Below are 22,532 nucleotides of genomic sequence, written 5' to 3'. Positions count from 1 at the left end.
TATGGCTATACCATATTTTGTTTATCTATTAATCCATTGACGGCCATATCCACTGTTTGGCTATGAAAATTTTCGTACGGGTCTTTGTTTGAATACATGCTTTCAGTTCTTTTGGGTGTATATACCTAGGAGTAGAATGGCTGGCTCATATGGTAATTCCATGTTTAACTCCTTGAGGACCCACCAAGCTGTTTTCCACAGTGGCTGCACGATTGCATTCCCTCCAGATTGCCTGGTTTCAAATCCAGCCCTGCCACTTAGTAGCTGTGTGAACTTGGGCAAGTTATTTTGCTCTCTGTGTCTCAGTTTCCTTATTTTTATAACCAGGACAAGAGTGCTAGGAATTCAGTGGGGTTTTGATGCTTAGATGAGTTAATGCCTGCAAAGGGCTTATGGTGGTTCCTGGTACATAAGAAGCACTATATCAACGCTGCTCTCATTGAGTGACAGTGAGGGTCATGGCAGATAAAAGGTTCAGAAGCTTTTTGACCACAGAAAGGCCACATTGGGTGGTATAAAAGAATCAAAAGACCTCTAATTCAGATACTTGGAGTTGAGCACTGAGGGCATCCCTCCTCTTGAGAAATCCATCGTCTTAACCTGGTCAGTGACGAGCCATGAGACCCTTCAGGTCTGTGACCTTGTAGTTCTCGGGGACAACCCACTCCTCAAGGATGAGGAGACTCATGACCAATTGCCAGCTCCACTGCTTTCAGTCCTCCAACAAGCAAATGAGGACAGGATTATGTCCTACCAACTAAAATCTTCAAAAAGAAGTTTCTAGAAAACAAAAGTAAGTCTTCTTTCTCTCTCCCAGTGATGTTAGGAAAAGGCAAAGCTGGTTGATTTTCAGTTGAAGCTACTGAATTATCACCAAATATTCTGCCAAATTTTATTTCTCTCAAATTATAAAATTAATCCATATGTTTATGATTCATTTACACCTCACTCATCAAAATGTTTTATAAAAGCTGTTTGAATCCTGGGAATCCTTCTAGGGGCCTTCTGGGAAGCATATAGAGACAAGTTGATAAATTTTTCCCATTCATCTTTGGTTGGGCATCCCAGCATGCAGAGTGGCCATATTACGAACTCTTCAGCTAAGTAAAAGATGCCTGAGTGAACCAACGAAAGCACATACCAACAGTTGCCACAAGGATACTTTTGCCTCACACTCATATAGTTCTTCATAATTTGCAGGCCCTGCCCCTTTCTGACTAGGTCTTTGCAACAGATTGGAAAGGTTGATGGTGTAAGTGCTATGCTGTTAATCTCTTTCAACAGAGGAGAAACTGAGACCCAGGAAAGGTGTGTCGTGGCCCAGCTGCCACTGACTTGCAGGGGGCCTCTGTCTCCCTCACTGGCACAGGGAATTAGGAGGCTAGTGGAGATGTCCCCTGCAGTGGGCGTAACTTGACATGGCTGTGCCCCCACCCGCAGGAAACCATCACACCCTTGCACCATCACCAGGTCACTGACAACCTGGGCCCCCAGATCCTATCACCACACTTGTTCTAGTAAATGTTGGCATCATCTTCAAGCATCTATGATTCCTATGCCCTCCTTCTCACTCCTTAACTAATTTTCCCTCCTCTAGAATCTTCCATCTCTCAGAAACTCAGGATGTTGCAGCCTCCTTCCTTGATGATGTCAAATTGAAAAAAAGGCCTGTCTTCTGCACCTGGGGGAGGCAGTGTGGAGTCTTTCCAGTGGCCACAAGAGGCCCAGTGCCACTGGGCACAGTTGGGCTGTACTTTTGCAGTGGAACGCTTCTTAAGGACCCCAGCAGGGCAGGCCTTACCTTTCCAGCAGCAACGGAAGGCCTGTCCAAATATACCTGAAACACACAGGCACACCTGTGGAGAAGCATGTTCATAGAGCAGCCGCACCAGGAGCTGTGGCTTCACGTGTCTCTGTGAAGACTAAGTTCTGCAAAAGGCCCCACTACCTGGAACTCGGAAGCATGTCTGTATGGCACAATTGTCTCTATGCTTTCCATGGCCTGTTAGAGGTGCAAACAGAGTGATACCGCTCAGCCTTTTAGGCGGCTAGAGCCCCCAGAGCCAATCCCGGCCTTGTGACTGCAGTGTGCCTTCCAAATATGTTTTCTGTGATGTGAGAAAGGTGGAGGTTTGCTGGCCTTGGCTCCTGACCATCTCTGCTTAGCAGAGTCCCCTGAGGAACCGATAAAAAGCCCAGAAACCCAGAGCCCACATCCCACCTATCCAGGGCTTGACCCAGGAAATCAGACTTGTAAGAAACGTCCTGCCCAGGGAACTTGAATGCAGCTAGTCCAGTGGGAACCAGCATTCTTGATTATTCAAGTCAGTGGTCTCCCAACCACCACTTCTCAGGAAGCCTGTAAGAGGTGCAGGCTGTTAGTGATGGTGATGTCTCTGTCACACCATGCCAGTAGGCCCCGGATCCCATCCTATTCTCCTCTGGGGTTGATCTGGTCAGAGCCGGCAACACCGTTCCTACAGGCGGCAGGCACGTCTGTCCCTCACTTACCTGCCTTTCTCTTCCATTCTCCAGGACACACAAGACAAGCCACTGCTACCGCATCACCTACCGCCACATGGAGAGGACCTTGTCCCAGAGAGAGGTCAGGCGTGTCCACCAGGCTGTGCAGGAGGCCGCCGTGCAGCTGCTGGGAGTGGAGGGCAGATTTTGATGGCACTGCTTGGACCAGGCTGCAGCCTCTCGGGGCTCCAGGATTTGTGAGGGAGAAAAGGATATTGTTTGTAGGCTGAGACATCAGTCATGTTTTGATAAATGGGTCAGTTTTAGGACTTTCAGAAAATAAAAAATCACTCTTGAGAGACTGTTGACATAGCATCTGTCTTTTATTTGGGAAAAGAGGAAGGAAATGGAACGATAATATAAGAGTTCCCTCCCATTCCTTTAAGAAATGCTTTGCCCGTTGGCACTTAGTGTGGTTAATTGGTCCCTGGGTTCCATTAAAGTGTAAACACCAGGCATGATTTCTTGCCTGACAGGCTCTTCCACCCATGTAATAAGTGAAGCCACACAAAGGGATATCACAAACTCAAGATATCAGAAGATTGTTTGAATCAGCCTCCGTATTTACTTTCTTCTCTTCATTTTCTGCTTTGCAAAGGGCAGGCTTCAAACAGGGCACTAATGAAATGCCAGGACCCCCCTCAAAAGTGAAGGCAGTCACATGTCTGCATGGGGCAGCGTATTTCTTGCTTTTCATAAACCCGTGGCTCAGAGTCAGGCTCTGGCTTCACTCCCTTCTGGCCCACTGGCGAGAAAAGAAAGGAGCAAGAGGCTGGGAAGCACGCAGGGGCCAGGTCCTTGAATCCCTGCGAGTTTGATTGCCTAACAGGAGGCCTCTGCTTCCGGAGACGACCTTTAAGGAAGAATATGGGGCTTTGATGTTCCCTCCTTTCCATCCCAAGCACTTTGTAGTCTGCCTGCCTCGCTCCTGACCATTTTTAATAATCAGATTCCATCCCTGGCATGATGCTGGAGGCTGATGGACGACCACAAGGGCTGGAATAAATATTTGATGAGGGGTGGCCATTATCGGCTAGCAGCATGGGGGGGGTGGGCAGCTGCTCTCCAAAGGGGCCTTAATGTCATTTTACAGTGTTATTCATTTGTACTTTGCCTTTGGATTTTCAAGGGAATTAAGGGAGCAGTGCCCCCCAACTCCTGCACCCATGCATGGCATCAAACTGCTGTCCAGGGTCCTGAGGCCCCCTCGATGCAGTTACTAAAGTGGATAGATCTTGTGTGGAATGCACACCATGATTAGTAATATCTTCTTCAGGAGCATTTGCCAGCAGACCGTTTCTGACTAGCCTTAGGCTGTGTTTCAGAGAGCCATCTTCTCCCCCAAGACCAGTTAGACATTTATTAATATTCTGTAACAATCCAAGTTAGGTGGATAACACCCAGAAAATCACGGTGCCACCCCATGGCCCACAAATATTTGTCCAATACTGTGCTTGTGCCAAACCTTATACTCGGGCCTGGGGTAGGAGTGACATTCAGGAAGGTTCACAGAGGACTTTTCTGAATGTTTCCTCTCAATACTCTATAATGTATATCCATTATCTAACATTTTACTAATGAGGTACTAAGGCCTAAAGATGTCACAGGACTAGACCAGGAACAATACCCTCACACTCAGGCCTGCTGCCTCCAAATTAGCACCTTCTGCCTACACAGACATTGGTTGGTGCCTCCCTCCTGCTCCTTGGGTCTCTGTTCTGTTCTAAGAACTCCCGCTGCATGAGATTGTGCTGACCCCCTCTTTCTAATCTAGTGGGCTGACACTCACACTAAAGCAGACCCGCCCCATCCAGCTCTTGACTTTTTTCATGGTTCCCATAGGAAAATAAGTAATGAGAAAGGAAACAATGGGAAAGGTAATTTAATCCATAAGACGAACAGCACCTTGCAATTCAAAAACAGACAATTCTGTATAACGTAGAGCATGGTGACTAACACCAGCACCGTCACTGTGACCCTCCAGAATGCTCGGTTCCCTCCTTCATAAAATGGGAGTAATAATAACACCTACTACAGAGGTTGATTGTGAGGACCCAATGAGACCTCTCATGTGCTATACTTGGCATAGAACCTGGAACCTAACAAGCCAGCAGTAAATGATACCTGCTCTGATCATGATTCAGGTGGGAAACAGTAGAACCGTGGAATATTGCAACTAGAACAGCTCCTGGGAGCAGCCACATCTGCCCCTAACTGAGTGTCTACACATGAGGACCCTGGAGTCCGGAGGGGCAAGATGGCTTCCCTGAGGGCATAACTAGTTACTGTAGAGCTGTGCCCAGAACTGGGCTTTCTGGAGCCGTTTTCCACAACACCACACTGAGTCAGGCATCCTGAGCGTGACTTTACGTGAGAGGCAGGAAGGCTCAGGCTAGGGTTGCAGCCATGTCCTGGAGTTGAAGGCCAAGTATGCTTCAGGCCCATGCATCACTTATCCATGTCAACAGGCCTCTCAAGATGCCAGGCAGCCAGAGGTCAGCAGACACTGGCTACTCTGAAGGTCATGGTGATAAACTCTGTGACCAACTGCAGCTCAAGGGTGGAGCCATTTACCCCTTTGTCCCCTCCTTGCTTTTCCCTCTTCCGGATGAGTGACACCGTGCTGAACTGATTCCCCTGTGCTGTACCCTGTGACTTATCATTCCTGGAACCAGCCAGTCACCACAACACTGGCCCAGTGCTCCCAGCCATTGGCTGGTGGCCCAGTAGTCAAGAAAAGAAAAAGGAAACCCTTTGACACTGGATGTTCTTTTATTTTTTAAATTCATTTTCATGCATCAGTGGAAGCGAGTGAACTCAAAAAATTTACGGCAGCCTCCAAATGCCCACACGTGGACTCTACTTACTGAGACACCCCAGTGGGCACATTGTGTCCTCCATTCTCATGCTAGGAGTCCTTCAGTCTTCACAGTGACTACTGTCACTCAGCACTTACAGGCTACGAGCCAGGGCCATCTGCCTCCACCCATCTGTAGGCCACATAAGTATTTGCCTGGTAGTGGAAGCGTCACATGACAGTGACATTGATGCGGCTAATATCGTGGTGTTTCAGGCACAGTACTCCACCTTCATTCAGCTGTTTAGAGTGGGGACCGCTGTTCTACACAACTGATGGAGCCATGGAGTCATAGAAAGAGAGACCAAGTCCAGCCCTCATGGAGTTTATATGCCTCCTCTTATTCAAACCTCACAAGCCCCTAGAGCTGGTCCCATTATCTTCTCATTTCCAGGTGCGAGATTAAGGTGCACAGGGAAATGTTACGAAACCAGCAGCACTGGAGAAGGTCCTTCTGACCCCCCGGCCTGTACTCTTAACATTGCCTCCCACTCCTCCCTGTGCACCTGCCCAGGCACTGAGACAACAGTAGTCAGGGCTGGGAGTTCATTCTGGACCACAGAAGAGGTAATGGACCACATAGTGGTGGAGACATCACCTGCAGGAGCTTCAAGTTTCAGGATAGTGACAGAAGCTACAGACAAGCCACAGGACCTCTCAGTGAGATGCTAGGTCATCTGATGTAGGCTCTGGGGGCCAGCTTTGGGTTCTATGTCAAAACCACTAGAAGCTGCTTTTTATCTTCTGATGCTCAAAACCTTCAATAGATTTATACATGTAGCCATCGCTGCTTCTGGACAGAAAGTCAGATTCAAGGTCACTTTCAGAGTCGAAAAGGTCAGCTCCTGAGTGACAGGGGAGAACCAAAACTGAGCAATCTAGGACCCTGTAAGGGCAATCGGTGCTCTCAGGAAAGTGTCCCAGCACCGGGATAGGGAGGAAATGTGGTTATTCCTGACCTCAGCAATTACTCAAGGTCGTGTTGACTCTGAGATTTCTGGGTGGCTTCTGTACCCAGAAATGCCTTACTGCTTTGAAAGCAGTCAAGAGAAAACAAATTACTGGTACTTTTTTCCTCCCATCCCTGAGCCCTGTGGCCATTCTCAGGAGGGGAGCGGTGCAGGGATGTTCCACTGGGCACAGGGCCAAGCCTGAGGCTGAGACCCAGGTCTAAACCCAGCTCTGCTCCAGGTGGGTCATCTAGCATCCCTAAGGCTTAATTTCCTCCACGCCAAAACAAAGGTGGTAATCCTTGCCCTTCTTACTGCAGAGTACGAAATGAATGGCTCAGCAAGCACTAAGAAAGCTGTGCATAAAACTCTCAAGTATTTCATGTTAACCTCACAACAACTCTGAAAGTAATCACAGTATGTCTGCTTAGGGGTTGAACACATCAAGCCCAAGGCCAGGACCAGGCTTCTCTAGTCAGTGGGTAATAGAGCTAGAATTTAAGGCCATGTGTCCGTAAGACTAAAAAGCCTATGGCCTTCCACCATGCCACGTCTGCCACATGTCTGCCACGCACGGAAGAGGGATGAAAACACCATCACAGCACATTGCCCTCTGCAGCCGCAGCAATAAAACAAGGAACTCCCCCCTGTAGCCTTCTCTCTCAAAATGAAGGCTAGGGTGTGTGTGTGTGTGTGTGTGTGCACGCCTAATGTGGACACAAGCCTCACAGAGGGCTTGGTGTTCTCACCAAGAATCAAACAATGGAGGGGACGCCAGACCACACTGAGTTAACAGCAGAAATCAAGGAGGCCACTTGAGACTGGTTACACAATAAGGATCCATCCAGAAAGAGAATCAGTGTGCTACACCCTAAAGCAGCACTTCCCAGCCCATGTTCCCTGCCACACCCTCAGCTACTGGCCATTCCTCGGCAGGGTGAAGGTGCACCCGGGGCTGTGTACAGGTCATGGCTGGCCAGACAGACAGCAGCACCTCGTCTTTCCCAGTCAAGAAAGGATTTTGGAAGACAATGTGTGGACTTGCCATTTTACAGGGAAAACTTTAAAGTCTATTTTTAACATCTTTTCACCTATCAAGAGTGAATTATTTGGGGTGTCTGGGTGGGTGGCTCAATCTTCCAACTCTTGGTTTCGGCTCAGGTCATGATCTCAGGGTTTGTGAGTTTGAGCCCCACATTGGGCTCTGTGCTAACCGTGCAGAGCTTGCTTGGCATTCTCTCTGTCCCTTTCTCTCTGCCCCTCTCTCCCTCGCTCTCTCTGTCTCTCTCAAAACAAATAAACTTTAAAAAAGAGTGAATTATTTGAAGTCATCTATACTTTATTATTAATAAGAAATAACTAGGGTGCTGAAGCAACTCCATGGAAAAAAGAAAGTCTTTTCAACAAATGGTTCTGTAACTACTGGTTATCCGCATAAGAAAGAAAGAAAAGAATCTCGACCCTACTCCACACTTCACACAAAGAATAATTTGAGATGGAGCATAGAGCTAAATACAAAAGCCATAACTTGTAAGGCTTCAGGAAAAAAACATAAGGGACTATCTTTGTGACCTTGGATAAACAAAGATTTCTTAGAGAGGACACAGAAAAAACTAGTAAAGAAAAAAGTGATAAATTGGACTTTTTCAAGATTTAGAACTTCTATTCTTTGAAACACATCATTAAGAAAATGAATAGGCAAACCATAGATTGGGAGAAAATATTTGCAACCTGTATTTCACAAGGATTTATATCCAGAATGCACAAACAGTTCCTACGATTCAATGGTAATTTAAAAAAACAAAACAAAACAAAACACCCTTTGAACGGAATGAGTGAATATTTGAACAAACACTTCACAAAAAGATTTATAAATGGCCAATAAGATGAAAAGATGCTCAGCCCTATTAGCCATCAGGAAACACATTTATGAAGTGATCGAGCAGACGGAACTAATCTACAGTGGCAAACGCAGATAGATCAGAGGTTGCTTGGGCCTGGGAAGTGATTGACTGAAAGGGGCACATGGGGCATTTTTAGGTGATGGAAACGTTCTACATCTTGAGAGGAGGGCAGTTACGTGGACAAATGCATTTGTCAAAACTCATCAAACCATACACTTGAAGATCTGTGCCTTTCACTGCATGTAAATTATGTATGTACAGTAACAAAGAGAAAAATTACCAAGCTGCTCTCACAGCCAAATGAATGCTACAACTCCAAAGCAGAGAAAGCTGCTCAGCTGTGTGGAAGCAGGGATTCTGGAAGACATGGGTAGAGAAGTGTCCAAAAGGACGCTGGGGGTGCACCTTGTGGTGCAACCATCTCCAGGAGAGGGGCAGCACATGCTGGGGAGACCGGGTGAAGGTGGAGGAGCGAGGGTGCAAGACCACCCCGCACAGGACACAGGCGAGAATGATGGAGCCCTCAATGCTGTCCTTGGAGCTGGGGTACGTTGGACGACTGGCTGGCTGACTCAATGGCACAGAGAAGAGAAGGAGGGGCCCCAAGGGTTGCTGATAGAGCCTCTGGTTTAGCCATATAGCTTCTCCCCAAAGTCCTTCTGAGCTAGAGCAGCACGGTGACAGTAGCCATACTCCCCTGCTCCAGCTGGGGCATCAAGCTTACAACAAAGCACGTCCTGTGTCCATCTTCCACCCGGTGGGAAGCACCCAGGCATCACAGTGAAGCCCAGCAGCTGCCGATGGCTTCCGGGATCCACAGAGCAGCTCCCTCCCACCTAGGGGAGGTTCATACTGTGGCCGGATTGAGAAATCAGACTCCCGTGACATTCTGCCTCCTGCCCTCAAGCCACCAGGCCTGACTATAGTCAGCAGTACTCCCTCCCTGGGTCAGAAGCTGGGAGGACCTGAAGGCTTGACCAAAGGGTCAAGATGCATGCTTTAGATATCAGATGTGAGAGGGGGCCCTGCCACTGACTGGCTGGGTGAACTTGAGGAGTTCCTGAGCCTCCTGACTCAGTTTCCCCATTTTACAAATGGGGGCACTAATCATACTCATTGTGATGGAGGTTAGGTGAGCTAAGGCATGGGAAGCTTTTAGCACAATGAGCTGTTACAGGTGTAGCAGTATTTTTCTGAGGCCCATGTTGAGAAAATGTTCTGGAACTGGTTGTGGGGGATGGATGCTCAACCATATGAATGTATTAAAGTCCACGGAATTGTATGATTTGAAAGAGTGAATTTCAAGGTATGTGAATTATAATCCCAATAAAACTGATATTTTGGGGGTGGCTGGGTGGCTCAGTCAGTTAAGCGTCCCACTCTTGATTTCAGCTCAGGTCATGATCTCACAGTTTGTGAGTTCGAACCCTACATCAGGTTCTCTGCTATCAGCTCAGAGCCCCTTTTGGATCCTCTGTCTCCCTCTCTCTCTGACCCTCACCTGCTCCCCCCCCCCTCTCAAAAATAAATAAGCATTAAAAAAATAATAATAAATAAAACTTATTTTTAAAGCATTAAGAATATTGACATTTAATAGTAATAAAATGTTATAAATATATATTTATCATATGACCCAGCAATTCCATTCCTAAAGTATTTCCCAAGAGAGATTTTAAAAAAGGATCTTCCTGAATTAAGACTGATGTGGATGTGATGTGCCTTCTCTGAAACTGGCAGCCAAGTCTGTCTTCCACTCCTTCCCTGGGATCTGGCCGCACCGAGGATTCAGCCAGCAGCTCCCACACAAGACTTGGAGCATATTCGACCACACACTTACCAGGGATGCTGTTTTCTGGTGATTAAAATGGAGTGTTCTACTTTCTGCCTTCTAGCACATGGACCTGGCAGCCTTCCACCCCTCCCCAGGGCTGGAGGGGCTGGCACTTGACCTCCTCAGAATGGCTCAGTGGGACAGCTACTTACTGTGTGATGTGGTGTTCCTGAAGTGTGAGCGTCACCCAAGAGCTTGTTAGGAATGCAGAGTCCCAGGCCCCTCCCCAGAATGCAATCAGAGTCTGCATTTAATAAGATCCCTGATGATTGGCATGCACTAGATCTAAAGAAGCTTTTGGCCAGAGCAATGAGCACCTTCCAGAGCATAGAGGATTGAACTGCTCATCATTAAGGCTTAACCGGGCTGCAGAGAGAATGAGGAAGAAAATTCCACCCCTCAGATCCTTGTCCCCTGTTAGGAGCTGAACTGCATCTACCCAAAAAAGAGCTGTGGAAGTCCTAACCCCCACTTACTGCAGTGTGATCTTATTTGGAGACAGGGTCTTTGACAATGTAATTCGTTAAGATGAGATCATCCTGGAGTGAGCTCTGGTTCAGAAGGCCCAGTGTCCCTGAAGGAAGACGGCCACATGAGGACAGAGATGCACACAGAGGGAACGCCATGTGACATGTGATGATACAGGCAGAGATTGGAGTTATGTAGCTCCAAGCCAAGGATCACCAAAGATTGCCAATAAACCACCAGTCACCAGGAAGAGGCAAGAGAGGATTCCAGAGGCAACAGAGCCCTGCTGACACCCTGAATTTGGACTTCTGGTCTCTGGAACTGTGAGAGAGTGAACTTCTGGTGTTTAAGCTCCCCAGTCTGTGGCACGTACTTAGGGCAGCCCTAAGAAATTAATATAAGCCCCAAGCCAGAGGGACCAGCCCTCCTTCTCATTAGGACTCTGAAAAGAGGGTCACCTCACAGTTGCCCCTCCTCATGGAATCTGCCTGGGAGTGAGCTGGGAAGCTGGAGCTGTGGTGTGTTTAGGTGGAGAGAGGCCTTCAAGTCTCACTTTCCCAAGAGACACTGGGTTTCTCTGGCCTTGAAGGAGCATCTCATGGGCCCCTTCAGGGAAACAGAGAGGATAGCTGACTTGAGGGCCAGTATGTGGGCCTCAGGGACCAGAACACATGGGGGTGCTCCAGCCAGATAGCCCTGAAATGAGCCAGAGAAGGAGGGCCTGTTCACACAGAGAGTGCCAAGGCCGCGGGTGCTACCTGGCAGTGACCTTGGTGCCTGAGGCTGTCAGGGTGTGAGAGACAGAGGGGCCGTGGACTGCCTGTGACAAGAGGAAGAGCGAGTCTCAAATGCTTTTCACACACTAGGTGAGTCTTCTGGATCCTCCAGGAGTCCGCCCTGCACTGGGAAGGGGGTGACAAGAATCTGAGAATCTGCCTCCTGCTCCAGCCCCTGGTGGCAGGTAGTTGGGTGTGGCTCTAGGAGGGCGCTTTCACTGTGGCCCCAACCAGTGCCAGTGACCACTTACTCCCCCAGGTCTGCCTAAGCAGAGGGTGTTCTGACTGTTTCAGAGGCATTCAAGGCATCACAAGTAATATCTTTAATCCTAGTTCCATTTGCTCCTCCCTGCAAACCATTCCCTTCAGGCAGCTGGACAGAACTCTGTCCCCACTTTCCTCCACCCCTGCTTCTCTTCCTTCTTTTTCTTTGTCTCCTCCCTCCCTCCTCTCCTCTTCCTTCCTCCCCAATCCCCTTGCTGCCCTCTCCCCCCCTGCTCAGCCCTCCTAGAGAACGCAGCTCTGGCCTGGATTAACTCAGCTTTGGATGATGGGAATGCAGCCACAGCCCCGGCCAGATGGAAGGACACTGGCCTGCTCACCTGCTCACCCCCTTTGATGAGGAAAATAGCACCTGGCAAATTGCCACTCCCTGGTGAGGGCAGCCACTAATTCTCCTGTCACTGCCCATTAATCACCTCATGTCCAGGCTGGGCACAGGCAGCAGAGCCTCTTAATAGCACGGGGAGAAACAGCTCATTGAGCTTCTCGGACAAGCCCCCCCAGAACCCAGAGGAGGGGATGCTAAGCAGTGTTGGCCTTCCTGCATCACACCTCGGGGCTGGCTGGCTCTGATGTAGTTACGCTGTGCTATTCCAGTCAGGGCCCAGGCCCCAGGTTACCTGTGTTTGCTGGGCCAGCCCCCCCCACCCCCACCCCCAGAAGGCTCTGAATGGTGTTTGCCAGTGACTCCACTTGGGACGGAGTCTAATTCCTGGAGTTTAATGCTGTGTGGGGGCCTCAGGGCTTGAAAAATACTGTTTAATAGGGTCACTTAAAGCTCATTCTCAAGATAATGAAGATAACACAGACAGTTCACCAAGGTGGTTAGGAGCTTGGGCTTTGGAATCAGGCAGATGCAAGTTGAAATGTGGGATCCTTGAGCACAATGCCTCTTACTTAGCTTCACAGACCCACAGCTGTAGGATGAGATGTGAAATTGTCATAAGGATTAAATGACACATTGCATGGAAAAGCAGCTAGCATTGGAGCTGGTAAGCAGGCACAGAAAGAAAAAGAAGAAAAGAAAGAAAGAAAGAAGAAAGAAAGAAAGAAAGAAAGAAAGAAAGAGAAAGAAAGAAAAAGAAAGAAAGAAAGAAGAAAGAAAGAAAGAAAGAAGAAAGAAAGAAAGAAAGAAAGAAAGAAAGAAAGAAAGAAAAAAAAAAAAAAAAAAGAAAGGAAATCTGGGTGTAGTTTCAGAGAGGACCACAATCCCAACTGAAGGGATTGTGAGGTCTGGGAAGTTTCTGGGGGAGAAAATATGGCACTTGGAGGTATCCAGGAAAATCTAGATCCAAAGAACCCTTAGTGATCATTTGTCCAGTAGCCCCATTTTAGAGATGAATTGCTGAGACCCAGAGAAGTAAAATGACTTGCTGTATTATATGGATGATTTCAACTATCAGATATCAGAATACCCAATCTAGACTGGCTTACACAATTATCTCAGAGAACGAGAAGCCTGCAGGAGACAGCTGATTCAGTGCTCTGATGCTGTCACTGAGACCTCAGGCTCTTCTCATCTTTGTGCTCTACCAACTGCAGCATGTGGACCATGTCTTCCCCTCATGGTTGCAATATGGCTGCAAGTGCATCAACAAACATGTCTCCATACAACCTCCAAAAGTAAGAATGAAGATGGCAAAGCATCTTAGTTTCTCTTCACAAATTTATTTTTATCATAGAGAAAGTATTTCTTAGCCTTCCTTCAAACCTCATCAGCCAGGATTAGTTCACATGCCCACACTCCAGCATCTCAAGGCAAGTGGGAAAGGAAATATCTAGCATTTCCAGCCTCTGTTGTAGGAAAAAGGCTCTGCCAGAAAAAATAAGTGGAATGGGGAATATTATTTTATAGGAAGCCAACAGTGTCTCCCAGACTGGCCCAATGTCATGCAGCTACTTGGCAGTCAGAAACTACAGGGACTAGTTAAGCTGAAACTTGGAGTCCAAACTGAACAGAGTGTGTAGAGGCTAGTCCAGGCAGGATGAGGCTGTGGAGGGCAGCCTGGGTGTGCTAGATACCAAAGCCACTCAACTAACAACTCCACTTCCCACAGGGCTCACCCCTCATGACCTTTCTGCCAGGGTGTTTGTCAGTGAGGGTGGCCAATATCCCTTTGTGGATTAATCAGTCAAGGACATCAGTATTCATGACATGAAAGATGGCCCTCCAGAGCTGACGCTTTATGAAGTGTGTTTACTCACAGCCCATGCCTTTTCTTCTAGCGCTTTTAAGCTCTTTACAAATGTTCATTTATTTATGTCCATAACTCATGGTGAGGTAGATGGCAAATATTCTTTCCAGTGATGAGAGCATTCAGTATGGAGATAAAGTGGAAGAACTTGTTCAAAACCACAGAGAAACCAGTGTTCTGATTCACAGGGGCTTACCGTATTTGTTGTCAGGGACTGCATATCACCAGAAATCAAAATGCTAAACCCTTGGTCACTTTCTGAGGTTTAATGTCGAGATTGCAATTGTGGTTGATCCAAAGGCTTGGAGGTGGGAAGGAGCTGGGCCCAGGTGGGGGGCTTCATGTGGCTTTTGGTGGCAGGGCCCCAGGTTTTTTTAAAAATATATTTTATTGTCAAATTGGCTTCCATACAACACCCAATGCTCATCCCAACAAGTGCCCTCCTCAATGCCCATCACCCACTTTCCCCTCTTCCCCACCCCCCATCAACCCTCAGTTTGTTCTCTGTATTTAAGAGTCTCTTATGGTTTGCCTCCCTCCCTCTCTGTTTGTAACTTTTTCCCCCCTTCCCTGCCCCCATGGACTTCTGTTAAGTTTCTCAAGATCCACATATGAGTGAAAACATATGGTATCTGTCTTTCTCTGACCGACTTATTTCACTTAGCATAATACCCTCCAGTTCCATCCACGTTGCTGCAAATGGCCAGATTTCATTCTTTCTCATTGCCAAGTAGTATTCCATTGTGTATATAAACCACATCTTCTTTATCCATTCATCTGTTGATGGACATTTAGGCTCTCTCCATAATTTGGCTATTATTGAAAGTGCTGGTATAAACATTGGGGTACATGTGCCCCTATGCATCAGCACTCCTGTATCCCTTGGGTAGATTCCTAGCAGTGCGATTGCTGGGTCATAGGGTAGATATATTTTTAATTTTTTGAGGAACCTCCACACTGTTTTCCAGAGTGGCTGCACCAGTTTGCATTCCCACCAACAGTGCAAGAGGGTTCCCGTTTCTCCACATCCTCTCCAGCATCAATAGCCTCCTGATTTGTTCATTTTAGCCACTCTGACTGGCGTGAGGTGGTATCTGAGTGTGGTTTTGATTTGTATTTCCCTGATGAGGAGTGATGTTGAGCATCTTCTCATATGTCTGTTGGCCATCCGGATGTCTTCTTTAGAGAAGTGTCTATTCATGTTTTCTGCCCATTTCATCACTGGATTATTTGTTTCTCAGGTGTGGAGTTTGATGAGTTTTTTATAGCTTTTGGGTACTAGCCCTTTGTCTGTTATGTCATTTGCAAATATCTTCCCCCATTCCGTTGGTTGCCTTTTAGGTTTGTTGATTGTTTCCTTTGCAGTGCAGAAGCTTTTTATCTTGATGAGCTCCCAATAGTTCATTTTTGCTTTTAATTTCCTTGCCTTTGGAGGGCCGTGGTTTTAAGAAGGATGGTGAGAGATGCACTGGAGAGCTCTGGTGACATGACTGCAGGCTAAGAGCAAGAAAACACATCCATGACCTGGGAAGATGGCCAGGGAAGCAGGTGGGGCATGGCCACAAGGAGCCAGGCAGCGATCCCCGTGGAACACAGCAGAGGGGTGGAGAGGGTTGACATAGAAGGGAGATGGGAAAGAGAGATAAAGTCCTTGGGTTGAGAACAGTGGGGAGGATACTGCAGGGGAGGGGTCTGGAGAGAGACGGTGGTGTCCTTTGCCTGCAGGTTTTCTCTGCTGGATCTATTGTCTCTGACCACACTGAGATCCTGGGGGAAGCTGAGCTCCATGTCTGGCTTCTTTGGGAGGCCAGACCATGCTGTGGCACCTAGAAGAAATGAACTCTCTCACTCTTCATTGCCTCATTCCTTGTCAAGGTCAGAACCACGGTAGCACAGCAAGCCGCTCCTTACGGTAGAGAGTTGGAAACTGAAGTCTTCATAGATTCCGTCACTTCCATGAGGCCTGACTGTTGGTGGTACAACGGAGGCCAAACCCAGAGCTACAGGCCTAGCTTCAGACGTCTTCCTACCAGGCCAATGCTTTCACCATTTTTTTTTTACTACCAAGAAACTCATTTGTTACTTTTTTCCCCCCAGGACCCCATGTTTTAAGAGATTTTTATCTACCAAACAACTGCATTTATCAAGTAATAATTTATTCATTTTCCCATTTTTAAATTAATCAAAAATATACATAACTGCCAGCCAGAGTCTGCTGATCAGCAGGAGATAACCCTTATTACCACCCTAGGTTGATTTAATTCCTTCCAAAAGCAAAGAAACTTGACATTTTAGCCTGATAGCCTCATTGTGGGAATGTGGAGTTTTCCATTAAGCTTTGTGAAATATTCAGAACAGCTCCTAGACTCCTGCCACTAAATCATGGAGACCCTGGCCTCCAGGGACCCCCTAGTGGGAACCACTGCACCATATCATGCAGGAAGTAAGACACAAAGGGAATCTCATTGTCCCAGAGTCTTGCCACTACACTGTTACAGGGTTTGTGGCCTGGATCAAGCACCTACCAGCCAGGAGCCTGGACAGATGACTCAATCTCCCTGAGCCTCAGTTTTCCCATCAGTGAGATGGGAATGAGGCATTAGTCAGAGTTCTTAGTAACAAGCAGCAGAAAAAAAAAAAAAAAACATGTTCATATCAAGGAGGGGAAAAAGGGGGTATTAAAAAGATGCTGAGGGAAAAAGTGGGACTGCTCCCCTGTAAGTTAAAACCATATGACCCAGCAATTCCATTCCTGGGTATAAACCCCAAAGAACTGAACACAGGTGTTCAAACACTTCTACATGACTATTCACAACAGCTCTACTCACAACAGCCAAAAGTTAGAAACAATCTAAATGTCTATCAGTGGATGAATGAATAAACAAACATACAGCAGAATATTATTCAGCCATAAAAAGGAATGAAGTTCTGATAACATGCTACAACATGGGTGAACCCTGGAAACATTGTGTTTATTGACAGAAGCCAGACACGAAAAATCCCATAACGATTCCATTCATGTGAAGTATCCAATGGGCAGATCCATAGGGACAGAATTCAGATTAGCGGTTGCCAGGGGCTAGAGTGTGGACAGGTGAGGAGTGGAAAGAAATTGCTTAATGGGTATAGGGTTTCCATCAGAGGCGATAAAGAAATTTTAGAACTAAATGGTGGTAATGGTTGTATAACACCGAGAAAGTGCTTGATGCCACTACAATTGAAAATGGTTTTGGGTGCTTGGGTGGCTCAGTTGGTTAAGTGTCTGACTCTTGATTTTGGTTCAGGTCATGACCTCACGTTTGTGAGATCCTCGCTGGGCATGGGGTCTGCTTAAGATTCTCTCTCCCTCTGCTCTTACTCTGCTTATGAACTCTCTCTCTTTCTTTCTCTCTTTTTCTCAAAAAAAAAAATGGTTTTGATAGTAAACTTTATATTGTGTGTATTTTACCACAATAAAAAAAGAGTACATCAGAGGTGTGGCAGGGGTGGGGGGAGGTGCTGGGTGAAAGGCAAAGAGTGTGGGAGCCACCACCGCACAGACACTGCCCTTTTGCCCAGGGTCTCTGTCTCCTGCAGCCACTCTGGCCTCGGGTCCCTGAGACTCCAGGCTGGTGCATCTGACTGGGGGACTGGGTCACAGGCCCCATGACACTGCAAGGAAGACTGAGGTAGGTTCTGCCATCCTCACATTCTGTTGTGGGACCAGTCAGGCCACATAGACACAACAGGGGGAACTTATCCCAGACATGGGAAAGCAGTGAAAGGTGGTTCAGAAGGACAAGTGCACAGAGTTCTTGTCTACTTCAGACGCAACAGAGCATATAGAGCCTGGCGTGTGGGGAATGCGCCAGAAATGCTGGCCCTCCTTTCTTCCCTCCTGTGAGATACGGGCTAAAGCAACCTTTCCCTTCCCTCTTCATCCTTCTCTGAATACTCTCTCATACCCACCACCCACAAATTCATTATTCAGACACAATTGTTCTTCACCTTTCCTATCTAGAGGTTTCTACCCTTTGAACAATATGACAATAGCTGCTGGTCATTTATCTAGTGGACACTAATCCCTGCTGCTGGCTTTCTGTGATTAGCTTTGCAGTTGAACACAGGGGCCTGGCTACTTAAAAGCCAAATAACAGTGATCTGGTGCCTGGAAGTGGGGCCGGCTGAGGGCAACCAGATGCTGGGAGACAAAACCCTTGCCTGCTGTTTGGGCACAGTCCCAACCTTGCCGATTCCCCGCTCAAGTAGGGAAGAAACAACACATGTGATGGAAAGTCTTGCCTCAGATCTCTAATACAGACTTTTCAAGAGGGAAATGGAAGCAAAAGAGATGGATAGGATCAGAATTAGGTTTTTAAATGTTTTTCTATTGATATAATTTTAAACTTCCATAAAAGTTGCAAAAAATAGTACAAGGAACTCCTGTATACCTTTCCTCAGATTTACTACTTGTTCCCATGGATCCCATTGGCTTTATCATCCTCTCTCCCCCATACGGTTCCGTCTTGCTATAAATATCCAGCAGATATTTCTCAAGAACAGGGACCATCTTTTGTATAACCACAGCCTAATTGTACAAATCTGGAAATTCCACATGGATAAATATTATTGCCTAATCTTCTGTCCATATTCAAAATTCATCAATTGTGCCAATAAGGTCCATTGAAGCTATTTGGGGATTTTCAAAATGTTGGTTTCTAGATTAATTCCACTGTAGTTGGAAGAACATGCTCCCCAAGAGCTCAACTTTTGACATCTCCTAAGTCTTCTTTTTTAAAAACTTTAATTACAGTATAGTTAACATACAATGTATACTGAGTTTAGTGTATAATATATTGATTCAACAATTCTGTACATCATTCAGTGCTCATCATGGGAAATGTATTCTTTTTTTTTTTTTCCTTCTCCCCCACCCCGGGAAATGTACTCTTAATCCCCTTAACCTATTTCATCCAGTTTGTTTTCTACAGTTAAGAGTCTATTTTTTTGGTTTGTCTCTTTTTTTCTTTGTTAGTTGGTTTTATTTCTTAAATTCCACCTTTATGTGAAATCATACAGTATTTGTCTTTCTCTGATTGACTTAGCATTATACCCTCTATCCATGTCATTGCAAATGGCAAGATTTCATTCTTTTTATGGCTGAATAATATTCCATTGTGTATATATTTCTGTGTGTGTGTGTGTGTGTGTGTGTGTGTGTGTGTGTGTATCATATACCACACTTCTTCATCCATTCATCTATTGATAGACACTTGGGCTGTTTCCATAATTTGGCTGTGGTAAAAATAATGCTGCAATAAACATGGGGGTGCATATAACTTTTCAGATTAGTATTTTCACAGTCTTTGGGGGAGGTACCCAGTAGTGGAATTACCGGATGATACAGTAGTTCTATTTTCAATTTTTTGAGGAACCTCCATACTGTTTTCCACATTGGCTGCACCATCCTGTCTTCTCCTTTACGCCCGCCCTTCCCCGCCCCCACCTTATACTCCACGCCTCCTCCTCCCAGGTTCTCTGGATTCTTTTCCATGCAAGCTCAGTTCAGAGGACAGCCATGGACCTGGAAGCAGTTTATATGCAGATGTCAGGGTTCCCCTCACCGACTTCCTCCTGTCTGGCATTTCTCCCTTTGTTTTCTAGCAGCTCAGGCAGCCCTTCTCCCTGCTCTGAGGGAGTAGGCAATAAGACTGGGTTTTCTGCCTCAGCTCCAGCTATTCTGCCTGCCAATAGGGAAGTGTCCTGCTGAGAGCCAGACAAATGCCCATTCTACCCAGAGGCAGTGCCCTTCCAGTTTCTGCCTGTTTCTATCCACTCTCCAGCATGTTCACATAGTTGGGTTTTTTTTTTTTAAATCTTTCCAGAGTTTATACATCAGTACACACACACACACACACACACACACACACACAGTAATACATCTCGTTTATGCCATTCCATATGTATACTATCACTCTGAATGGGACAAACTTGACCCCAACATGATGACTTCCAATTTCAGTGGGGTTTCATCTGATTTACTTATTTACTTACCTGATGAAATGATTTTAATCTTTCCTTAACATTAGATGAAGAGCTCATTTTGGGACTTAATGTAAATAATGAAAGAATTCAGTGAGACAAAAGTAAACACATATGAAATAAACTGGATGCCGTATGCTTAAACTTACAAAGACATGGGCCAGTAATTCACTTACATCTAAGTGTGCAAAGGAGGAGACACTGCTGAAACATTTCAGCTTGTATTTCATAAAAACAGTTTTGAAATATTTGACATAGTTTAGTAATCTTCTAGAAGACAATCCACCTAGTTTGGATGGTATATTAGTTTTCACAGGTGGCTAGGACAGAGTACCATAGACTGGGTGGCTAAAATAAGAGTTCTGGAGGCTGGTTGGTTCCTTCTGAGGCCTCTCTCCCTGGCTTGTATATGGTCGTCTTCTCCCTGTGTCTTCACACAATCTTCCCTCAGTGTGGGTATGTGTCAGCATTCTGACCCCCTCTTCTTATGAAGACACCAGTCAGATTGGATTAGGGCCCATCCCAATGACCTCATTTTACCTTCATTACCTCTTTAGAGACCCTATCTCCACATACGGTCAGCTGAGGTATTAAAGGTTAGGATTCATATTAATTTGGGGGGGGGGATACAATTCAGTCCCTGACAGAAAGTCTCCTGAGCCTCCTACCTTTGGTGTATTGACTCATATTTTACTTCAGAAAGAGTGAGGAGTGGACTTGATCTTAAGAAGAGTGGGATCCAGGCCCTAGAGAGCCACATACACTCTTGCAATAAACCCATTCAGAGGCCCAGGAGACCCTAGAGTGGGCCCCTCAATCCTTGTGTCGGTGATACTTGTACCCCAAGGAAGAGAGAAATGGGACCAGCACCTGACAGAAGTGGAGGTTGGACTGGAGATCGCCTCAGTACATACCTCCCTGGACTGACTCGTTCTTAATCTGACTGACATCTACTTTACTCTTTTCTTTTCTAATTAAAAAATATTAGCAATTATAGACATGGTAACTAATCGAATGGCATAAAAAAAAACTTACAGTGGAAACACCCCATATTCCATTATTTTAATCACTCACTGACAAATATTTATAACTTGGCTGCCCTCCCTGTCTGCATCACACTTGCCTGGCAAAACCCCTCGCCTGCTCGTCGGCATCTCTCCACCTACTCTGTACATACGCCCAAACAACTTTCTGTTCCTGGAAGAAAAGGCCAACCAGTACAGACAAGCATCACTCGAAATTCATGACCATAGACCTCATGCACCCCTCAGCACTGCCAGATTCTACTACACATTGTCAGTCAGCATTCTTCCCTATCCTACATAGTCATTTCATACCTTGTCTCTCCTGAAGCCTCCAACACCCCCTTCCCCCTACATGCACTTGGGACCTAACCTCAATTCCCAATTAACTTGGACCATGGAAACAAGGAGGAGAGTATCTTCAAGCTCCCAGTGCCTTGTCTGCCCCCCATGCATGTCAGCACCCATACCCCTGCTAGTTGTGTAGACCAGTTGTGCACACAACTACCCAAGGACTTCGCCTATTCAAAGACCTCACCCAGCCCTTGTCCCCTCTGCCCTGTTATCTGTTGAATAAGCCTGATGTAACCACATTTGAAACTGTTTAACCTGAAAAGAGCAAGGCCATGCTTTGAAGCCATGAGAATTTCTTGAGGATATCTCTCCCCACTTCTGGTGGGGTATGCTAGGGAATCCCAGAGATGAGCAGGGGATCCCAGAGACCAGACATCCATAAAACAACCACTTTCAGCAAAATCTATTGCCTACCTGCAAAGCCTTTTAGTTACAAGCTGGGAAAAAAAAAGAATTTTTTATGCTTAATTTTATTCCTACTGACCTTTTTCAATGGAAATAAAATATAGAAATTCTTTGCAGTTGGACTGAAGATATATAAAATTCTTCAAATATCACTTTGGATGCATTTCTTTCTTTTTAAGAATCATTTTTTAAGTTTATTTATTTAAGAGAGAGAAGTAGGGATAGGGGCAGAGAGAGAGGGAGGAGAGAATCCTAAGCAGGATCCACACTGTCAGCACCGAGCCCGATGTGGGCCTCGAACTCACGAACTATGAGATCTTGATCTGAGCTGAAACCAAGAGTCAGATGCTCAACTGACTGAGCCATCCAGGTGCTCCACTTTGGATGCATTTCAAGTTCTCAGAACTCATGGTTTACAGTGGACTATGGAACAAGATAACCTGCCCACAGCCCACACAATGTCAATGTCATGTGACCCCCCCCCCTTCCCACTTTGTGACACAGAATATAAGGACATTCAGTCCTACTTTCAGGCTAACATAAAAGATATGTGTTTCTCTGCTACAAACCAGCCTGCATTTGGCTGTGGCAAGGTGGACATACAGGAGCTGTTTGGAGCAGACAAGACCCTGGGACCCATCAGGAAGACTAGGCTCTTGGTTTGTACATGAGTGTCATGTGGAATAGGTGACTAAAGGGGTTCTCTGAAAGTCAATTTCAACCCAAGGTTAAATTAGGTAATTTAACAAATTGTGGTTGAGAGTGAACACAAGCCAGGCATGGTCATAGGTATGTAAAGATGACAGCAAACAAGAATGACATGGCTCTACCCTCACAGCACTTACATTCTAGTGGGAAGGAAACACAAAGACAGATAAGCAGACACATAAATATATAACAATCAGATGAGGCCAAGAAAGGGGGCTTGGGCCAATCTCATAATG

At 46.2% G+C, this 22,532-nt stretch overlaps 1 protein-coding gene across 34 annotated transcripts in view; it reads left to right on the top strand.

The window, feature by feature from the left end:
• FARS2 (phenylalanyl-tRNA synthetase 2, mitochondrial) overlaps positions 1-22,532 on the top strand; it is a 623,580-nt gene that overhangs the window by 539,801 nt on the left and 61,247 nt on the right. For 30 of the 34 annotated variants that reach the window (XM_045497504.1, XM_045497514.1, XM_045497522.1 and 27 more), the window contains one exon: positions 2,536-2,829. The exons of 3 other annotated variants lie outside the window; for them this stretch is intronic. In XM_045497504.1, the coding sequence (XP_045353460.1) occupies positions 2,536-2,753 (218 nt within the window). In that variant the 3' untranslated portion in view covers positions 2,754-2,829. Of the gene's footprint in view, positions 1-2,535; positions 2,830-22,532 lie in introns of those variants that run through there. One more of the 34 variants, XR_006717077.1, reaches the window with a different exon arrangement.

The sequence above is a fragment of the Leopardus geoffroyi genome, chromosome B2 (assembly GCF_018350155.1).
Source record: "Leopardus geoffroyi isolate Oge1 chromosome B2, O.geoffroyi_Oge1_pat1.0, whole genome shotgun sequence".
NCBI classification, from domain to species: Eukaryota; Metazoa; Chordata; class Mammalia; order Carnivora; family Felidae; genus Leopardus; species Leopardus geoffroyi.
Note: the sequence above shows the minus strand (reverse complement) of the source record. Positions and strands in the feature narration are given on the sequence as shown.